The sequence below is a fragment of the Cryptomeria japonica genome, chromosome 8 (genome assembly GCF_030272615.1).
Source record: "Cryptomeria japonica chromosome 8, Sugi_1.0, whole genome shotgun sequence".
Lineage (NCBI taxonomy): Eukaryota > Viridiplantae > Streptophyta > Pinopsida > Cupressales > Cupressaceae > Cryptomeria > Cryptomeria japonica.
In genome coordinates this window covers 624,654,671-624,675,053 of record NC_081412.1, presented here as the reverse complement: position 1 = coordinate 624,675,053, position 20,383 = coordinate 624,654,671, and the positions used below count along the sequence as shown (strand labels likewise).

Below are 20,383 nucleotides of genomic sequence, written 5' to 3'. Positions count from 1 at the left end.
AAAACACGAAAAAAAACAAAGATTCCAGAAAAAATTACCTGCATTAGCAATAAAGAGAGTTCTTCCCCACACCAACACCATCAAAGCCGTTGTGCCGGCTTTTAAAATTCCGGCAGAACGAAGCCCGTTTTCCGTTGCCGCAAAAGCATTCGTGATGGCCGTTTCGACGTCGTTTGGGAAATTTGGGTCATCGAGAATTAAATCGAGGATTGTTTCCTTCACGTATTTCGACGCCTCGCCGCCGCTGTGACCGTCAAAAATGCCGTAAAACGCAGCGGCCGCCGGCGCCGGCCGCCGGAGATTGTAGGCGGAAAGATTATCAACACAGATATGCTCGTCTTCCATGTATTTTCTCTGACCTATGTTTGCGCAGCTGCCCGAGCGCAAAACGGGCATAAATTTATCTTCATTACTTATTTCTGTCTTCTGTAATAATTTTGCATTTTGGTCTTGTTTTGAATCTGGAAATTTTTTGTTCATTTTTAAAGATAAATCCTTTTCACCGCTGGTTATTTCTAATCCCAATTTTTTGATATCCAAATGGTTGTGTATTCGTTTGTTTCGCAGGGTGTGTTTATAGTTTTATGAAATGACTTGTGAAGCCATCAACGGCGTTTGAATGGGGCACGTGTAGTTTAATATATGCTCTTTCTTTCTTTCTTTTTTTTTCTTTCTTCTTTTCTTTTTAATGGATTAAATAGATTAATATATAATTATCCTATTCTATTATTAGGCTTAGGGTTTAGCGTGTTACGATTATTGTTAAGGTTAGGGTTTACATCATGATTAGGGTTAGGGATAAGTTTTGGGTTATGGTTAGGGTTAGGGTTAAGGTTTAGGGTTACGGTTATGGTTAGGGTTAGGGATTACATTTTTGTTAGGATTAACTTTAGATTTTGGGTTATGGTTAGGGTTAAGGTGTAGGGCTATGACCTTAAGGTTAAATTTAGGGTTAGGACAAAATCATTATTAAGGTTAGTGTTCAAGGTTATGGTTAGTTTAGATTTAGGATTAGGGTTAGGTTATGATTATGATGAAGATTAGGGTTTAGGGTTATGGTTATGATTATGGTTTATGTCATGGTTGATTTAGGTTTAAGATTAGGATTATGGTTAGACTTAGGGTTTAGGGTTATGATTAGGATTATGGCTAGGGTTATGGTTTACATGATGGTTAGGTTTAGGTTAGGATTAGGGATAGGGTTACGATTTTCCCTAAATCTAAAATCTGTTATCTCATCTTGATTTAAGTTTTTTCTATCTCTATATTAAACAATAAATTAGCAGCAAGCCATCAAATTCAGAACACATCTTTCTCTTAGTTTGTTGTCCCCTATATGTTCTTTCTTTTCTTCCTTTTAAAATCCCCTCGTAATCTCTCGACCCTTCCATGCATGCATTGCATCTGTTACATAAAGCTAGCTAAACCACTTCATCTTCCGCATTTGGAAAATGTTTTTGTAACTACCCATTCCTTTTTAATGTATGAAAGCATGCTGGGATTGTATAAGAATGCCTCTTAGCATAATAAAAATGTAATTATGATGTTCTACTTAAAAAAATATTATATTATATTTAATATTTAATTATTATGTTTAAATATATTCTTGTTATTATATTTTCATATTTAAATTATATTTCTATTAAACTCTTGAGCAAAACAAGAAAAATCTAGGAATAAGATAGTAGCAATAAGGCATAACCTTGAAGCACATTTCATTTTGAGGTGGTTTTAGGAGCTCAAAAATAGGCTTTTATGTTATCCATGACCAAAGAGGTTAAGAATGTGTATTATTTTGTAACTTGTTGGAAAAGGCTTAAGTATGTTCAAACTTCATTTTTTGAAGTTAGTTCTTTCTAGTCATTTCTTGTTATCTGTAACTTTTTAGAGTTCTTTTGGTAGAAGTGACAAGTTTGTAACTCATTTTTCAAAGATTTACACAACATTATAACACCTTGTTGATAATATGTTATGCGAGATGTGGTCCGGAGGAGTTGGGCAGGTGGGAAGAAAAAATTTGAATTTGCGAGAAAAAAGGTGTACCAAACCAGCAGCAACAGATGGTAGGAACTAGGCCAATGGAACTCCGTAGGCTACAGGAATGTTCACTGGGATTATCAGAGGAATAAGCATATCTAGAACACCCGACAACATCAAAGACCTCCATTCACAAGACCATCCAAACAAAAGAAACCAATATTTGATCTCTGCAAGGGTTTTTGCTTTGAAGATTCAAAGGACCCTGTCAGGGGAAAAGGGTTCTTAGATCATCTGAGAAATTGTACCGAAGTGGATCTCAAAAGCACAAATATACCCTACGCCTAGACTATACCTTTGGATACTTCCTGACCCAACAATATATCAATATGCAATCCCAAATTCCTCTCCTATCCCAACAATATTTCGATTGTAGGGAGCCGAGATTTTTCAGATTCCACACTTAGAGCACCCTTCAACCCAAAGTTTGATAGTGTAGGGAGCCAAGATTTTTCAGACTTCACTCTTAAAGTGACCTTTTACCCAAATTTTGATAGGCAACTTGGAAAATATAGATCAGTTGAGGACGAAACCCCTCGACCATTTGATGACCCTTAAAAATTTGGAGAAAAAAAAGATGAATGAAGATCATATTGAACTGCTGATCAAAAAGAGAGATAATGCGATCACTCCTAAACCAAGATGCCTTGATAAGCTGTACAAGGTTACTCTCCTAGACCAAGTTATTATGCCTCAAATTTGCATGTTCGAGAGAGCGCCCTTGTTGGTAAGTTTGGAAATCTTCTCCTTCTTCTGTTGATTTATTATCATGGGATAAGAAATATTGGAAAGGGGTTAATGATATTTCTACATTGATAATGGATAGGGTTATTTATTGCAATATTTCATTCAAAAAATTCTAGGGATATGGTCCATAAGTTTAAGCGTTGGTTCTATAAGGGTTTTGATCTTTTCACTTGTTGGCATTAAGGATGGATTGATTATGTGTTGCATTGATGTTTTGTCATTGATGTCAACACTAGTTGTTATGATTGGTTATAGACAGATAGGTTTTGGTTACTGCTAGAAGATCTAATGTTACCGGCAAAAGAGAATATCTGTTAGACACTTCCGACATGTTTGGATTAGTGAAGTATGTTTGATTTCATTTGTTGTATGCTCAATGAGCATGTTTTGGTCAATTGGTGTTGGTTTGGTAATCGGATGCTATCATATACTCTAGTAAACCCTTACCGGCACTAGTTTAAGGCTTTACCGACAAAGATTTCATTGAGGAATCATGACAGGATGCATAATTAGTGTTGGTGCAGCTTCTTCATGGATTTCAGGATGCTGAAGATGTTCTTTGATCATGCTTCAACTGCTTGAAGACATTTTTTTGGTGTGATGGACCCAAAATATGTCCAATACCTATCTAGGTTATGGACCAGTATCATGCTAACATGTACTCTACACGTTACCAAGATGTTTTGAGATGATTTATGGATTTTTTATTATTGTTTTGGTCTTAAACCGACATGGCATAACATTGTAATATGGAATTATGTAATCATCTTATTGTAATATCTTTTAGGTTGCTGGCCTAATTGGTTTAGGCCTTAGGGTTTGTATAAATAAGAGGTAGAATTTTTTGTAGTGTATCATGGTTATTGAAAAGGTCATGGTCAAGAAATATAATGTGAAAATATTGTAATATCATTCAAGCAGAGGAGTTGGTCGATCATTGGTGATTGAATTGGATTCAGAAGAGGATTTAGTCCTCCGACACTAAGCTTAACCGGGACTGTAATTAGGCATGTTAGATGCTATTTTTGGCAGTTCACTGTATTGGATTGTTGTCCATTTATTTTGAGATGGTTGTAGCCTCTCTGTAGTCAGTGAGACTCTTTTGTAATGAGCAATATGCTCTAGGCAGTGTGCCTTCCAGCAAGTGGAGGCCCCTCATTGTGACACATATCCGCATAAGTATCATGTGACTGTGGGTAGGCTTCCCATCATGGTTTTTCCCTTTCTGGGTTTTCCATGTACAAATCATGGTGTTATGTGGTATGGTTGCTTTGCATTGATTATCTGGTTAATTGTTAAGTTGTATTGTCTACCGGTATCTGTTCCTACCGACATCTGTATGTGCTTTATCGGTACTTGGTTTGTTTAAGATTGTATTGTGGATTAAAAGTTATAATCTGTTAACAACTAATTCACCCCCCCCTCTCAGTTGTTCATTGGTTATCCTAACAGTTGGTATCAGAGCTTTGGTCCTCTTTTGCAGAAGCTTAACTGCTTGAGGTAGATCCTATGGCAACTAACACTTCTAATCCACCAACAACTATTTTCAGAAGAGAAATCCCTTAGCTTGATGGAACAAATTATGGGATATGGAAAATTTGAATGGAGACTCATCTTAGATATCTTGGCAAGGATATTTGGGAGATCACTGAGAAAGGATACACACCTTATGATCCAACATCTAGCAATCCCACTCCTATAGACTTGGATAAGAATATTGAAAATGATTGCAGAGCTAGAGAAGCCCTCTCGTGTGCACTTACTAATCAATAGATAATAGGATTGACTGATAAATCATCGGCTAAGGTTATGTGGGACAAATTGAAAAATTTGAATGAAGGTGATCCTACTGTCAAAATTGCTAAACTTGATGGTTACTGGGTAAGATATGAAAACTTGAAAAGGAAGATAATGAAAGAATTGTTGTGCTTTTGGAAAGAGTAAATGAGATTGTTATGGGAATTCAATGTTGTGGGGGATTTCTAAGTGAAGATGAAATAGTTTCCAAAGTCTTGAGAGCCCTTCCATCAGCTTACAAGATGAAGGCAACTATAATTAATGAGTTAAGAACAATGGCAAACACTTCAGTTAATAGAGACATTCTGATTGGGAAATTATCTGCTTTTGATCTTGAAGAATTTGGATCTTCTAGAGTTGTAAAGTCTGAACCTGCTTTTCATGCATCATGATCATCATCATCTACCTGCAAAAGTGATTGGAAAGCCATATATGCAAAAGAACTAGAAGACATGAGGAAAGAATATGAAGAACTTGAGCAAATTGAAGCCTTATTTGCTAGAAGAGTACCTAAAGGACCAACTAGAAGTAAGTATGAAGGAAAAGAACCTTTTAAATGTTTTGCATGTAATAAGATTGGTCATTTTGCATCTAGATGTCCTGAAAGGAATGTGAGGTTTGAGGAAATAGTTAAGAAATCTTTTAAGCCTAAGCAGAATAGATATAGATTCAAGAAAAGTAAACAATGCTACATAGTAGATGAGGAAGGAGTAACTGACGACTCTAGAGATGAACCAGCAGAATACTTTGCTAGTGGATCTATAAATGGAAAATAATGGGTGTTCTATGGTTTGAAGGAAGATGAACTGGAACCAGCTATCAAAAATGAAGAAAATACCTTGGTAGAAAAAGTTGAAGATAAGGATGAATGGGTAATTGATAGTGGATGCTCACATCATATGACTGGAGATAAAGGGAAATTTTTGTCCCTACAAGAATACAATGGCAGTCAAGTCAGATTTGGAGAGGACAAGGCATGTATGATCAAAGGTAGAGGTATTATTTCTTTTGATGGCAAGCATAATACTGATAATGTATATATTTTTTATTGATAGGCAATGGGCCGAAGCCGATAAGGTACACATACCCTACCCACTTTGTGGGATTTGAACTCATGACATATATTTCAAGAGCACAAGTTCTTCACCACAAGGCTAAATCAGGTTTTACATTACTGATAATGTATATTATGTAGAAGGTTTAAAGCATAATCTTTTGAGTGTTGGTCAATTGGTTGATAAGGGTTTTCAACTTTAGTTTAAAGATAGAAAATGCAAAATCATTAACAAGACTGGTTTGGAGATTGCAATTGGTATTCAGATAGGAAGTAATATCTTTCACTTGAACACTAGTAATAAGACATGTTTAATTGCTCATATTGATGAGAGTTGGCTATGGCATAAGAGCTTGTGTCATGTTAATTTTGATTGTATTGTTAAGATCAGTTCAACTAAGGCAGTTAGAGATATACCTAAGATTATGAAGCCTCATAATTCGGTATGTAAGGAATTTCAATTGGGTAAGCACGTTAGAAGTTCTTTTAAGAGCATACATGATAAATATAATGATGTACTTGATTTGATTCACACTGACTTATGTGGTCCAACAAGGACTAGAAGCTTTCAAGGTGATAGGTATTTCATGTTGATTATTCATGACTATTCTAGAATGATGTGGGTGACCTTTCTCAAGGAGAAGTATGAAGCTTTTGAGAAATTCAAGATCTTTAAAGTGAAGGTTGAAACTAGTTTGAAAATCAAACATCTAAGATTAGATCATGGCAATGAGTTCACTTCTCATGAATTTAACAGTTATTGTGAGACAAATGGAATCAGGAGACAACTATCTGCACCTAGGACTCCTCAGCAAAATGGAGTAGTGGAAAGAAATAACAGAACCATTTTGGATGCAGCTAGATCTATGATGATTGAAGCCAAATTGGCTCACATCTACTAGAGAGAAGCAATGAGTACAACAGTCTACACATTCAACAGAGTTCATATCAAAGGTGAAACTTGTAAGACCCCTTATGAACTATGGTTTGGACATACACCTACTATTAAGTATTTCATAATTTTTGGAAGTAAATTCTATATTAAAAGAGATGATTCAATTGGAAAGTTTGGTCATAGATGTGATGAAGGGATATTTCTTAGTTATTCACTTAAGCGCAAAGTATATAGATGTTATAACAAAAGATTGCGGAAAATTGTGGAGAGTGCTAATGTGAAAGTGGATGAACAGTACATAAATAATTATGTATCATATGACAAGGGATCAATAGTGGAAATGATCATAATTGAATCGACAATACGTCAACTAGTATAGGAAGCTGAGACAGTTACACCGACACAATCAGAAAATTCAACTATGACTGATGATCAGAACAGTAAACCTAATGTTCAAAAGACACCAAGGTACGTAAGATTAAATCATTCTGAAGATCAAATTATTGGAGATAGGAACAAGGGAGTTATGAAAAGAAGAAAACTGGCAAATGAAGAGGTATGTCTTATTTCTCAAGTTGAACCGACAAGTGTTATTGAAGCTTGTAAGGATAAACATTGGTTAAAGGCTATGGAAGATGAATTTAGATCAGATCTAGAGAAAAATGAGACTTGGTCTTTAGTTCCCCAGCCTAAAAATAAGAATGTTATTGGAACTAAATGGGTTTTTAGGAATAAACTAAATGAGGATGGTCAAGTTGTAACGAACAAGGCTAGATTGGTTTGTCAAGGTTATTCTCAAATGGAAGGAATTGATTATGGTGAGGCATTTGCACCTGTAGCTAGATTTGAAGTTGTTAGACTATTTCTTGCCTATGCGGCTTACAAGAACTATAAGGTTTATCAAATGGATGTTAAATGTGCATTTTTGAATGGTGAGCTTGAGGAAGAAGTTTACATTCAGCAACCTAATGTATTTTCACTGACAGATGATAAAGATATGGTTTGCAAATTGAAGAAAGCGTTATATGGATTGAAACAGGCTCCTAGAGCTTGGTATGCAAGGTTGGATAAATATCTTTTGAAGATTAATTTTACTAAAGGCAGTGTTGATAGTAATCTATATTATAAGATCACTAATAATGATATTCTGATTATTGAAGTATTTGTTGATGATATTTCTTTTGGAGGAGAAGATAAACTATGCATGGAATTCTCTAACAACATGAAGAATGAATTTGAAATATCCAAGATTGGTGAGATGAAATTTTTCTTAGGTTTGCAAATTACTCAAACTGGCAGAGGCATTTTTATCTGTCAAACTAAGTATCTGAGAGAATTGTTGAAGAAGTTTGGTATGGATAATTCCAAACCGGTAAGTACTCCTATGCCGACAAGTGAGAAATTATCTATCAAGGATACTTTTACACCGGTAAATCTGCCAAGGTATAAGTCTATGATTGGTGGTTTGTTATATGTGACTCAGACTAGACCTGATATTATGAATGCAATAAGTACTATTTCAAGATATCAAATTAATCCTAAAGAAAATCATGAATGTCTAGCAAAGAGGATATTCCGGTATTTGCAAGAACCAACCAAATATGGTTTATGGTATTCTAAAAATGTTATCCTCTTTTAAGGATGGATTATATTCTGTAATTTTTAGTATTAATACATCGTTTTAATAAATTGAAGTTATCTTTGTAATTTTTCAATAATGGAAAAAGTAATTTTGAGTGTTAACATATCATCTTAATAAAAAATTTAAGACTTATTTTAATATATGCTCTTTCTTTTTTTCTTTTTTCTTTCTTCTTTTCTTATTTAATGGATTAAATAATTTAATATATAATTATCGTATTCTATTATATGGCTTAGGGTTTAGCCTATTACAATTATGGTTAAGGTTAGGATTTACATCGTGGTTAGGGTTAGGGATAGGTTTTGGGCTATGGTTACAGTTAAGGTTTACAGTTACGATTATGGTTAGGGTTAGGGTTTACATTTTGGTTAGGATTAGCTTTAGGTTTTGGGCTATGGTTATGGTTAAGGTGTAGGGTTATGACCTTAAGGTTAAACTTAGGGGTAGGACAAGATCATTGTTAACGTTAGTGTTTAGATTTAGGATTAGGGTTAGGTTATGATTATGATGAAGGTTAGGGTTTAGGGTTATGGTTATGATTATGGTTTATGTCACTGTTGGGGTTAGGTTTAAGGTTAGGATTATGGTTAGATTTAGGGTTTAGGGTTATGATTAGGATTATGGCTAGGGTTATGGTTTATATGATGGTTAGGTTTAGGTTAGGGTTAGGGATAAGCTTACAATTTTCCTTAAATCTAAAATCTGTTATCTCCTCTTGATTTAAGTTTTCTCTATCTCTATATTGAAAAATAAATTAGCAGCAAGCCATCAAATTCAAAACACATCTTTCTCTTTGTTTGTTGTCCCCTAAATCTTCTTTCTTTTCATCCTTTTAAAATCCTCTCTCAATCTCTCGACCCTTCCATGCATGCATTGCATCTGTTACATAAAGCTCGCTAAACCACTTCAACTTCCACATTTGGAAAATGTTTTTGTAACTACCCATTCTTTTTGAATGTATGAAAGCGCACTGGGATTGTATAGGAATGCCTCTCAACATAATAAAAATATAATTCTGATGTTCTCCTTTAAAAAATTATTATATTGTAATTGATAGTAAATTATCATGTTTTAATATATTCTTGTTATTCTATTTTCATATTTAAATTATATTTCCATTAAACTCTTTAAAAAAGTACCAAATTATTAAATTATTATTATATTAAATTATTTTTTCACATTTCTATTAAACAATGTATTATACTAGTTTATATATATTAATATTATATATAAAAAAATATGTTGAGAGATACTCTTTTTGAGGTGTCAATTTTACTTTAGGGTATACAATTGATAAAAATAGGTGCCTCGGGAAGGATATCTCTTGAGAAGGATAGGTTTTGGGCTATAGTTAGGGTTAAGGTTTAGGGTTACGATTATGATTAGGGTTAGGGTTTACATTTTGGTTAGGTTATCTTTAGGTGTTGGGCTATGGTTAGGGCTAAGGTTTATGGTTATGACCTTAAGGTTAATTTTAGGGTTGGGACAAGATTATTGTTAGGGTTACGGTTCATGGTTATGGTTAGTTTAAAATTAAAATTAGGGTTATAATTATGATCATGATGAGGGTTAGGGTATAGGGTTATGGTTATCATTATGGCTTACATCATGGTTAGGGTTAGGGTTAAGATTAGGATTATGGTTAGACTTAGGGTGTCGGGTTATGGTTAGGATTATGGCTAGGGTTATGGTTTACATGATGGTTTGGTCTAGGTTAAGGTTAGGGATATGGTTACGATTTTACCCTAAATCTAAACTTGGTTAAAAAATCATTCTCATCTTGATTTAAGTTTTTTCTATCTTTATATTAAAAAATAAATTTGTAGCAAGCCATCAAATTTAAAACATATCTGTCTCTTTGTTTGTTGTCCCCTAAATCTTCTTTCTACTCTTCCTTTAAAATCCTCTCTCGACCCTTCCATACATGCATGGTATTTGTTACATAAAGCTAGCTAAACCGCTTCATCTTCCACATTTGGTGAATGTTTTTGTAACCACCCATTCCTTTTTATGTACACGAGCATGCTGAGATTTTATAGGAATGCCTCTTAGCATAATAAAAATGTAATTATGATTGGGGTATGAATTTTTTCTAGTGAACATGAAGTATAGGGTAAATACAGGAATATCATCCATGTTTTGTACTTGGGTCTTGGAGTGCAGTACTATCCAAGAGGTGAAGAGAATAATGGAGCTTTGTCTCAAACTAGAATGGAGGGTGGGATTGGATGCCCTGCTTGCTTTACTAGAGCTGGGATGAAGGTTTGTCACAAATCTTAGTGATTGGGTGGCGGTTCCTAGTTACCCTCCCAATGTGCATCCTTTCTTTCTATGAAAAGCTATGAAGGATAAAAATACTCGTAGGCACATTGCCATGGAGGAGTGACAGTTTGTCAGAGATTAAATGCAATTTATTGGGAGAAAGTGTTGATGTTTGGACTGTCGAGGGATATGATGGACTATCTTAGCTCAAGTTTAAGCTAGCAAATTATTGGAGGGGTGGTCATCCATAGGGTAGAGGTAGGGGTCGAGGTGTGTGTGGCCAAGGTGTTGGGGGAAGGTGTCGGACAATGAGATCTTGTGGACATAGAAACGCAAAGGCATTCCGTATTGATGGGGATGGTGAACGAGTATGAAGTTTTTTCTATTGTAAAAAGCTTGATACATTTTGGAATATTTTTATTGTGGGTTCATGGATAGACTAGATGGGTGGAATTTTTTAATTGCCTGCATGATGCTAGGTAGGTGTGGTAGGGTTTGAACTAGTTTTTGATACTATCATTGGTGACATCTTTTGTATATTAGACTTTTTATTATATATTAATAAAATAATATTTTACCAACCAAAAAAATATCTAATTCCGATGATCTACCTAAAAAATATTATATTGTAATTAATATTAAATTATTATTATTATTATGATTTAATATATTCTTGTTATTATATTTTTTATATTTCTATTAAACTCTTTGCAAAAATATCAAATTATTGATGTAGACAAGGGCATTCTGCAATGTGTATGGATCTAGGGAGGATGTCCTGTCAAGTTCCTTGGATTTCGAATCAGTCTGCTAGTGCCCGCTTGTGAGGTCATTGTGGTGTCCTTTCATGTGATGCGTGTCCTCTTCCTCGTGTTCCTCTTTTTTTTGCCTCGTATTTGTTTTGGTTGTGCTTTGTTCTTTTCATTATTTTCTTTTCCCTTCGGTTGTTTTCCCTTGTGCCAAACTGCCTCTGGATTTAGGTTCATTCGTGCCCCTACATTGAGGACGCTCGTGTGAGGTTTATGGGGAGTCTGTGCAATGAAGACCCCTCTCAGAGGAATGATGAGAATGGTATCTTTAATAATGAAGGAGGTTTGGGTGATGAGTTTGACATTCTGCAGAAGAAAGAGGATGAAAAACTCTTGTACAAGGCAGTGGTTGCAGAGGACTTGACCACCATTTGCGCACCTTCTACTTGTTTTAATGGATCCTTTTGCAGGCCTGAGTGCATAGACACGGAGACAACCATGGGAGGATCTGCAGCCGATGGAGATAGACGTGAACCTAAGGATGATAGAGCGGTGGATGACCCCGGAGGAGGAAATGGTAAGTCTCATCCTCTCAAGTTGAAAACCCTCTCCTTGTCGGCTAATGAGGATATGGTTAAAGCTATTAGAGTCGATTAGGCTCGGTTAAGAAATATTGTAGTTTTATTTATTTGCATTGATACAGAGTAGTTACCGTCGATGAAGTTTTTTGATGACTAGATTACTAATGTGTGGGGTAAAAAACTAGGGATTGATGTTAATTTCTGCAGAATGATTCAGAAGGGATTGTTTGTAATTTTCTTTAAATCTCATAATATGCAAGATAGAGTTTTAAAAAAGAACTTCTAGAATGTTGGGTATTCTCTATTTAGGGCTTTCCCTTGGCCCCCAAAAGGAAATGCAGAGCAGGTCATTGCTCATTCTTCCCCTAATTGGGTTGAAATTAAAAATTTGCAGCCAGAATTTTGGCCCTTTATCTCTCATATTTTGAAGCCCTTGGGCTCCGTCCTACAAGTCGAGGGTTCAAGAACTACCCTCTCCCATTTTAATGCTCGGGAACTTGTTTCTCTAGACCCCAAAATTATGTTTCCCGACATAATTTCTATGAAAATTGAAGGGGACAATTATACTTGGGAAGTGTCCTTGTTGGGGAATTTGGGGGATTGTTTTTTCTGTAAGAATAATTGACATGTAAGAAAAGATTTCCCTTCTTTGAAAAAAAATCCTAATGCTAACTTCAATATTTATGATAATACTAATTCAAGGAGTGAGAATAGCAGAATGTCAAATGTTGCTTCCTCCTTGAAAGAGGGGATCTTTGTGGCCATGGATACTGATATGGATTTAGGCCAAGAGACTGTTAAATCCGGCTTAGAATGCCCTATTGGTGATAGTAATGGCAATAAATTTGTTTTTCTCTCAAATCCCCTATTTGAGGATGAGTATGAGGTTGTTCAAGCCTCATGCATAAATGATCCCTCCAAGAATCTTGGCGGGTGTCAATGATTACATTCTGATCCTCCCTACCCTAACCAAGGAGGGGTGGGGAATCATTCTGTACAACCCAAGCTAAATGCCCAATTGATTGCTCTTACTAGTATTAAGGAGAAGGTTGATCATCTCTTAAATGCCACCCTAGTCCCATCCAAATTGAGGGTGAGTAATCCCTTACCTGGTATCATGAACTCCACAGTGACCGGCTCAGTTGATAAACATATTCTTCCCTTTGCCAGTAATAATGAACAGTTCATTGAACTGGTTAGTACAAAAATGAAGAAGAAAATAAAAACATCTGATAGACAATCTCTTTCCAATGAGAATATCAAGAAATCTAATGAGGTTCTTGAATTTTTTAATATATTATACAAGAATCAGAAACCACCCTCCAAATAAAGGTCTACGATGATGCACATACATAGTTGGAATTTTAGGGGCCTAGAGATGTCTAATAGAAAATATGTCGTCAGAAAATGGTGTAATAGCATTAAGGAAGAAGAAATCATATGTCTTCAGGAGATCAAGGTGGTAGGGTTCCAGGATTATACTATGTTGAGATTTTTGTGGGAGCAAGCTACAGGGTTTCACTCCAATCATGAGAGGGGCAAAGGTGGCACTGCCATTATGGTTGGCCCCAAGTGGGCTGACAAGATCATTACTAATGGAGTCTCTCCCTATCAAAGAGCCTTGTGGGTTACCTTTAAGGAGAAAAATTGTGTTTTTGGCATATGCAACATCTATGCTGCTAAGGACTACAAATACAGAGCTAGACTTTGGGATTGGCTAACAACTAGATTACCTAATACACACTGGAATTTTGTGGGGGATTTTAAGATGATTGAACATGGTGATGATAAAAGTGGAGGTATTAAACATTCTTGGAAAGGGAATGAACAATTATTTTGGTCCAAATTCAAAAGAAGATTTAATTTGATTAACCCCATGGAGAGAAGGAAAGGATCATCCGGTGGTATCTGGTTTACATGGTGCAATAAACAAAGTGGTAAACAAAGAATGTATTGTAGATTAGATAGATGTTATGTTGATGCCTCCTTATTCTCTCTCCACCCTCAGAGGGGACAAGCCCCCATTTGTTGTTCCCTTGCTAGTATCTCGGACCATTATCCTATCTCCTTCTTTGTTGATCTAGACCTTGATCCCTCCTCGGTTGTTAGACCTAAAAATGATACTGGCTTCAAATTGAATGTGTCCCTGCTGAACGATGAGGATAATGCAGATTCTATCTTGATGGTATCTCATTTGACTAAATATTATTCACTCCATCTCAGACCAAGGGACCAGTGGGAGAAAACTTACTTCATCCTAGAAGGAATTGTTATAGATTGTTGGAAAGAAGAATCCTATAAATAGGCCTAAGGAGGAATCATTTCTTTAGACCAGGCTTAATGAAATTGAGCGGGATTTATAGAGTAAGGGAAATGATATTAGATTGGAAGGAGAGTTGTCATCGGTGAAGAACCTCTTAAGGAAGTTGTCGAATTTTAAGATTAAAGGCCAGAAGGTTAGAGCTCAAATGAACTAGATCAAAGGGGGAGATAGGGGTCCACTTATTTTTTCAATCTTATCAGAGCCAAGAATAAGAGAGAAATTATTCAAGATATCTAGGTCAACAATGGTATCACTAATGATCTGGTAGCTATCAAAGAGGCATTCTTCAGTTTTTATAACAATCTCTTCTCATCTGAGCATGAGGATAGTAATCAAAAGGCTTTAGAGAAATATGTAGGGTTAATCCCTAAGAAAATATCTAGTGAAGATGCCAAGGCTTTGAACCATAAGATCTCTTTGGAGGAAATCAAAATCTCTGTCCATTCACTAGCCACTAGCAAATATCCAGGATTAGATGGTTTACCTATTTAGTTTTACAAGAAGCACATAGAATGGATAAGTTTGTAACTAATGAGTCTATATGAGGATGTTTTTGCATAGGGGTCCCTTAAAGATAATATAAACAAGGGTGTTATCAATCTACTTCCAAAAGGTGGTGATAAGACTCAGGTTAAAAATTGGAGACCTATCATGCTACTAAATACCTCATATAAAATATTTGCAAAAATACTGGCAAGGAGAATTGCTGGACTACTAGGCAAGTTCATTTCTACCACTCAGACTGGACCTATAAATGGTAGATACATTCTGGAAAATCTGGTCACCAGTTGGGAGGTTATTCATTCGGGCAAAAGCTGATAATGAGAAAATTGCAATGGTGCTACTGGACTTTGAGAAAGCATATGACAAAATAGAATGGCCATTTGTCAAGGGAATGCTTCAAGTATTTGGTATCCACCCATATTTTTGTAAATGGATAGATATTCTTTTTAAGGACTCTAACACAATTGTTGAGATTAATGGTGATAGGTCTGAAGCCATCTCATTAAGGAGATGTATAAGACAGGGGTGCCCTATTGCCCCAACCCTATTTGTCATTGTTGCAGATGCTCTCTATTACATTCTAAGGGCCCCGAAACTTGGACCCTCTATCAAAGGGCTTAATCTTTCTAATAAGGATGATCCGATTAATGCTCAATTTGCTGATGATACTGCCCTATTCCTTACTTTGTCTGAGGATAATTCAGATAATGCCATGGAAAGACTTCAATTCTTCTGCTTGGTTTCTAGAGAAAAGATAGCCCCTAACAAATCCACTATCCTTGGATGGTCTAAAATTCCCCCAAATTGGATCACAGGTAAAGGATTGCAATGGGCACAACCAAACCATATTTTAAGGTACTGTAGCATCCTAAAATTGTGACACTTGCAATTTCGACTGCATTTGGGTCTTCACGATGGCGATGCAACACTAAACCTGAATGGAGACCCTGAAACTTGCTCACGACACCAAAAACTGCATTTTTCCAGCACCCTGCTTGATCCCTCCTTGCACCCTGCTATCCCGGGAGGTGGGACCAGAGTGCCCAGCGCCCTGGTCCTTCAGGACTAGGGCGCCCAGTGCCCTGGTCCCCTAGGACCATGGCGCCCAGCGCCCTGGTCCCTGGCCCTATTTTGGGCCCGGTCTCCTATGGGACTTCGGGCCTTTTTGTTTGCAAATTGGAAAATAACATTTCCTGGTCGGCCTAAGGTTGGGAAAATCAGTCTTTTAACCCTAATTGGCAAGTATATAAACTACTTTTCCTCTCTCATTTTGGGGGGGATGGAAAAAGTTGGAAACAATATTCAAACATTCGAGCATTCAAGCATTCAAGCATTCAAGCATTCCTTCAAGCAATTGATCATTCTAAGTCTCCATTCAAGGCTAGGTGTTGCATTCAAGACAAGGATTCAACCATTGAAGAGGAGATCACAACATACAACATACAACATACAACATACAACAACATCTATACCTTCGCATATAAGGATACAAACATCCTTACAACAAGGTATTAGTACTTGTTTTACATTACATTTACAACATTTCTCATTTCTTGGTTAATTCCAAAACCGGGGTTTGACCTAAGGGCAAACCCCTAATCCCTAACCCCCCAATCGTCTTCGCTTTTTTGTGTGTAGGTTGCAGGTACGCGGCTGAAATTGAAGATCTGGAATCCTTGTGCAGAGACAAACAGGTCCCCCTTCGTTTCGCGGATTTTTCGGAGGACCGTGTGCACGCCGGGCGCCATCGTCCCGTCAACTTTTGCTCAAATTTGCAGGACAGCGCCATCTCGACATTTTACTGCTAATTCCAGGTCCGTAGCTTCATATCATATTCCTATCTCTGTTTATAAGTGAATATTTCCTACTTTACATGCATTCCTAGTTCAATCTTTCTATCTACATTCTTTACAAAAGAGGGTATCCTTGCTATCACAACCCTTGAAACTCATATAGAATCCAATCTTGCATTGCGTGCTAGACTAGTTTCATTAGCATAGTAGATTCTCTCCCCCTCTCTTTTGTTACTTCTTCTATATGCTATTCTCATTCTTCTATTTGTTGTCCTTAGTGTTGTCTACTTGAGGACGATGCAAAACATTGAGATCTCTTTTGGTCTCTCTCATGTTGACTCAAAAGACACATGTGTTCCCTTCTTCTAGGTGACCTTCCTTGATTGGGGAATGAAGAACAATTATGCATACATACATATGATATACATGAATAATCATACAGCATACTGACCCCGAGGAAAGCGAAGTCACCTTGTGCTTTGTGTTTTGTGTCTATTATCCTTGGGCTTATCTCACATTTGGGGGCTAAATCCTTGCGATAACGTGCTCCTTTCTCATTTCTTATATGTATCAATACCTTAAAGCAATCACCCTTGGTGAGGCGTGTGCGATCGCTTTAACGTAGGGGGGCATACATCCCGTCCATATCTTTTCAAGATACTTGAAAATTTCTTGACAAATTTAGCTTTGCCTTGAAAATTTTTGATATCTTTCTTGCATGACTCATAGTGAGGGAACCTTACTACTGACAGTCATGGTTCTCACTCGTGATCTTCCCTTTTACTTCGTCAATCGAATTCGTAAGATCCTTAGTCCACTGGGGACTTGGTGTATCTTGCCTCCTTGACGTGGTGAAAGTTTTTCAATATTGTTTCCTTGTACTTTACCGGAAGTATGAGCATACGCTTATACTCCCGCTAAAGTGGGGGCTAAATGTAGCATCCTAAAATTGTGACACTTGCAATTTCGACTGCATTTGGGTCTTCACGATGGCGATGCAACACTAAACCTGAATGGAGACCCTGAAACTTGCTCACGACACCAAAAACTGCATTTTTCCAGCACCCTGCTTGATCCCTCCTTGCACCCTGCTGTCCCGGGAGGTGGGACCAGAGTGCCCAACGCCCTAGTCCTTTAGGACTAGGGCACCCAGCGCCCTGGTCCCCCAGGACCATGGCGCCCAGCGCCCTGGTCCCTGGCCCTATTTTGGGCCCGGTCTCCTATGGGACTTCGGGCCTTTTTGTTTGCAAATTGGAAAATAACATTTCCTGGTCGGCCTAAGGTCGGGAAAATCAGTCTTTTAACCCTAATTGGCAAGTATATAAACTACTTTTCCTCTCTCATTTTGGGGGGGATGGAAAAAGTTGGAAACAATATTCAAACATTCGAGCATTCAAGCATTCAAGCATTCAAGCATTCCTTCAAGCAATTGATCATTCTAAGTCTCCATTCAAGGCTAGGTGTTGCATTCAAGACAAGGATTCAACCATTGAAGAGGAGATCACAACATACAACATACAACAACATCTATACCTTCGCATATAAGGATACAAACATCCTTACAACAAGGTATTAGTACTTGTTTTACATTACATTTACAACATTTCTCATTTCTTGGTTAATTCCAAAACCGGGGTTTGACCTAAGGGCAAACCCCTAATCCCTAACCCCCCAATCGTCTTTGCTTTTCTGTGTGTAGGTTGCAGGTACGCGGCTGAAATTGAAGATCTGGAATCCTTGTGCAGAGACAAATAGGTCCCCCTTCATTTCGCGGATTTTTCGGAGGACCGTGTGCACGCCGGGCGCCATCGTCCCATCAAATTTTGCTCAAATTTGCAGGACAGCGCCGTCTCAACATTTCACTACTAATTCCAGGTCCGCAACTTCATATCATATTCCTATCTTTGTTTATAAGCGAATATTTCCTACTTTACATGCATTCCTAGTTCAATCTTTCTATCTACATTCTTTACAAAAGAGGGTATCCTTGCTATCACAACCCTTGAAACTCATATAAAATCCAATCTTGCATTGCGTGGGATTGGATCTTGTGGGTTTCAACCCCTCTTTTGAATGTAAAGTCCCTCCTAAGTGAAAACCATCAACCCTAGTGACTCTCGCTTCTCTCTCCTCAGAGTTGGGGAGGGGAGAACGACTAGGGTTCGAATTTTCCACTTTACATTTTGGTGAACCCAACGTGAACATCCTTTCTGATTATTCATAGTTAGATCTGAAAATTGGATTCCTTGATTACATTTCCATGTTTGATCTTTTGCAAATTTTAGAGGTTAATTGCATAAAAACCCTAAAATTTATTTTTAAGTAATTAAACTTGTGAAATGTTTAATTGTTAATGCTTGTTTCAGATCTGCCCTTCTCTTACAAATTATCAATTCATATTTGTGCTTTAATTTTGAAAATTAAGTGGTTAAGTGTCAAAACCCTAATTTCTGAAACCCTCTTGATTCAACCTTTGTCTGACAATTTCACTGATCAAAACATCTCCAAATCGGCTATAACTTTGGATTCCGCAATAAAATCACAATATCTTTCATCCCTGAAAACTTGGAAAAAAGTTGCGAGGACCGTGTGCACCCCGAGTGCCATCGTCCCCGACATTTTTTCCAAAATTTCGGGAGCTAGATCTTACTGTATTTTTCTGCTAAAATCCAGAATTTTGGCTGATTTTATCAATTTTAACACTTTCAAAATTACAGTCAAAGTTGGTCTAGTGATTGCTTGGATTGAGGCTTCTAATCATTCAAAAATTGTTGAAATTGAAATTTGTGTCAAAATTGTGTTTCTTACAGTCCTAAATCTGAAAAGTGTGTTATCATTCATTCGAAATTTCAGTGATTCATTGAAATTTTTGCAATTTGTGACTTTTGAAATTAAGTGCTTAATTACAACAACTTTGATTTCCACTTTCAAAATTGAATTTTGCGTGAAATTGAGTCAACTTTCAAATTTCAAAACTTGCATTGCTTTTGGTATTCCCTCTAAAATCATAAAATTCAAAATTTCAGTTTCCCTCTCTTTTTCAAAATTTAAATTTTGCATTTTTTCGACAATCTTGGTAGGGTTCAATTTTGAGATTGCAACTTTAATTTGGCCTATCTACAGATCGTAAAATCACTCAATTTTTTCAGGTTAGCTGTAAAATCATCATAACTTTCATCCCTGCAAATTTCGAAAAAAGTTGTGAGGACCGTGTGCACCCCGAGCGCCACGGTCCCGGACATTTTTTCCGAAATTTTGGGAGATTGTCCTGATTGTATTTAACAGCTTAAACCTAGAAGATTGGCTGGTTTTACTGAAATTTGCTACCTCTAAAATTCAAAAATCTTCTCTCTCTTTAGTGCATGAGTTTTACAACAATAAGCCCTACTTACACTATTCCCGTTAGATGAAGCCTTAGAATTAAGTCTTTCCAAGGTTTAATTATTGAGGAGATGGAACCTAATTTGAATGGTCTTTTTAACGAGGACATGGGTAATTCCTCTAATCCTCTTAATGATGAAGAAGCTCTCCATGAGGTTTTTGTAGAACAACTTTCAAAATTGGATAACCAATTTGATGATTTTCGACAATGGATGTCTGAAGAATACCCCGATAGTCAAGCTCTTTCATTAATTGAGGGTCTGAAACATATGGTTCAAAGTGATAAGAATGGAATTGATATTTTGCGTGGTATTGCACGCATTGTGGATTCAAATGTGATGCCTATGAAAAGTTGCGCCGAAACCTTAGGTTATACACAACCTCCTACTCAAGACAATCATTCTATTCCTTTGATGACTCCTATTGCTAGTATACCTACTTTTACATCAAACATAATGACTACTTCAATACAAGACATTCCTCCTATGATCACTAGTCATGGGGGCAATCCTTCTTCTTCAATCAACCCTCTTCCTTCATTCAATCCAACTTCTTCATTCATTCCTTCAATGAGTGTTCCTATTATATCTCCACAAATGAACATGACGCAAGGGGGCA

At 36.8% G+C, this 20,383-nt stretch overlaps 1 protein-coding gene across 1 annotated transcript in view; it reads right to left on the bottom strand.

Annotated features, from left to right (window-relative positions):
- The window catches only part of LOC131045160 (probable protein phosphatase 2C 27), a 38,761-nt gene extending 38,281 nt beyond the window's left edge, over positions 1-480 (bottom strand). The window contains exon 1 of the mRNA XM_059210595.1: positions 39-480. Within this exon, the coding sequence (XP_059066578.1) occupies positions 39-480 (442 nt within the window). The remainder of the gene's footprint in view (positions 1-38) is intronic.
- Positions 481-20,383: the final 19,903 nt, after the last annotated feature.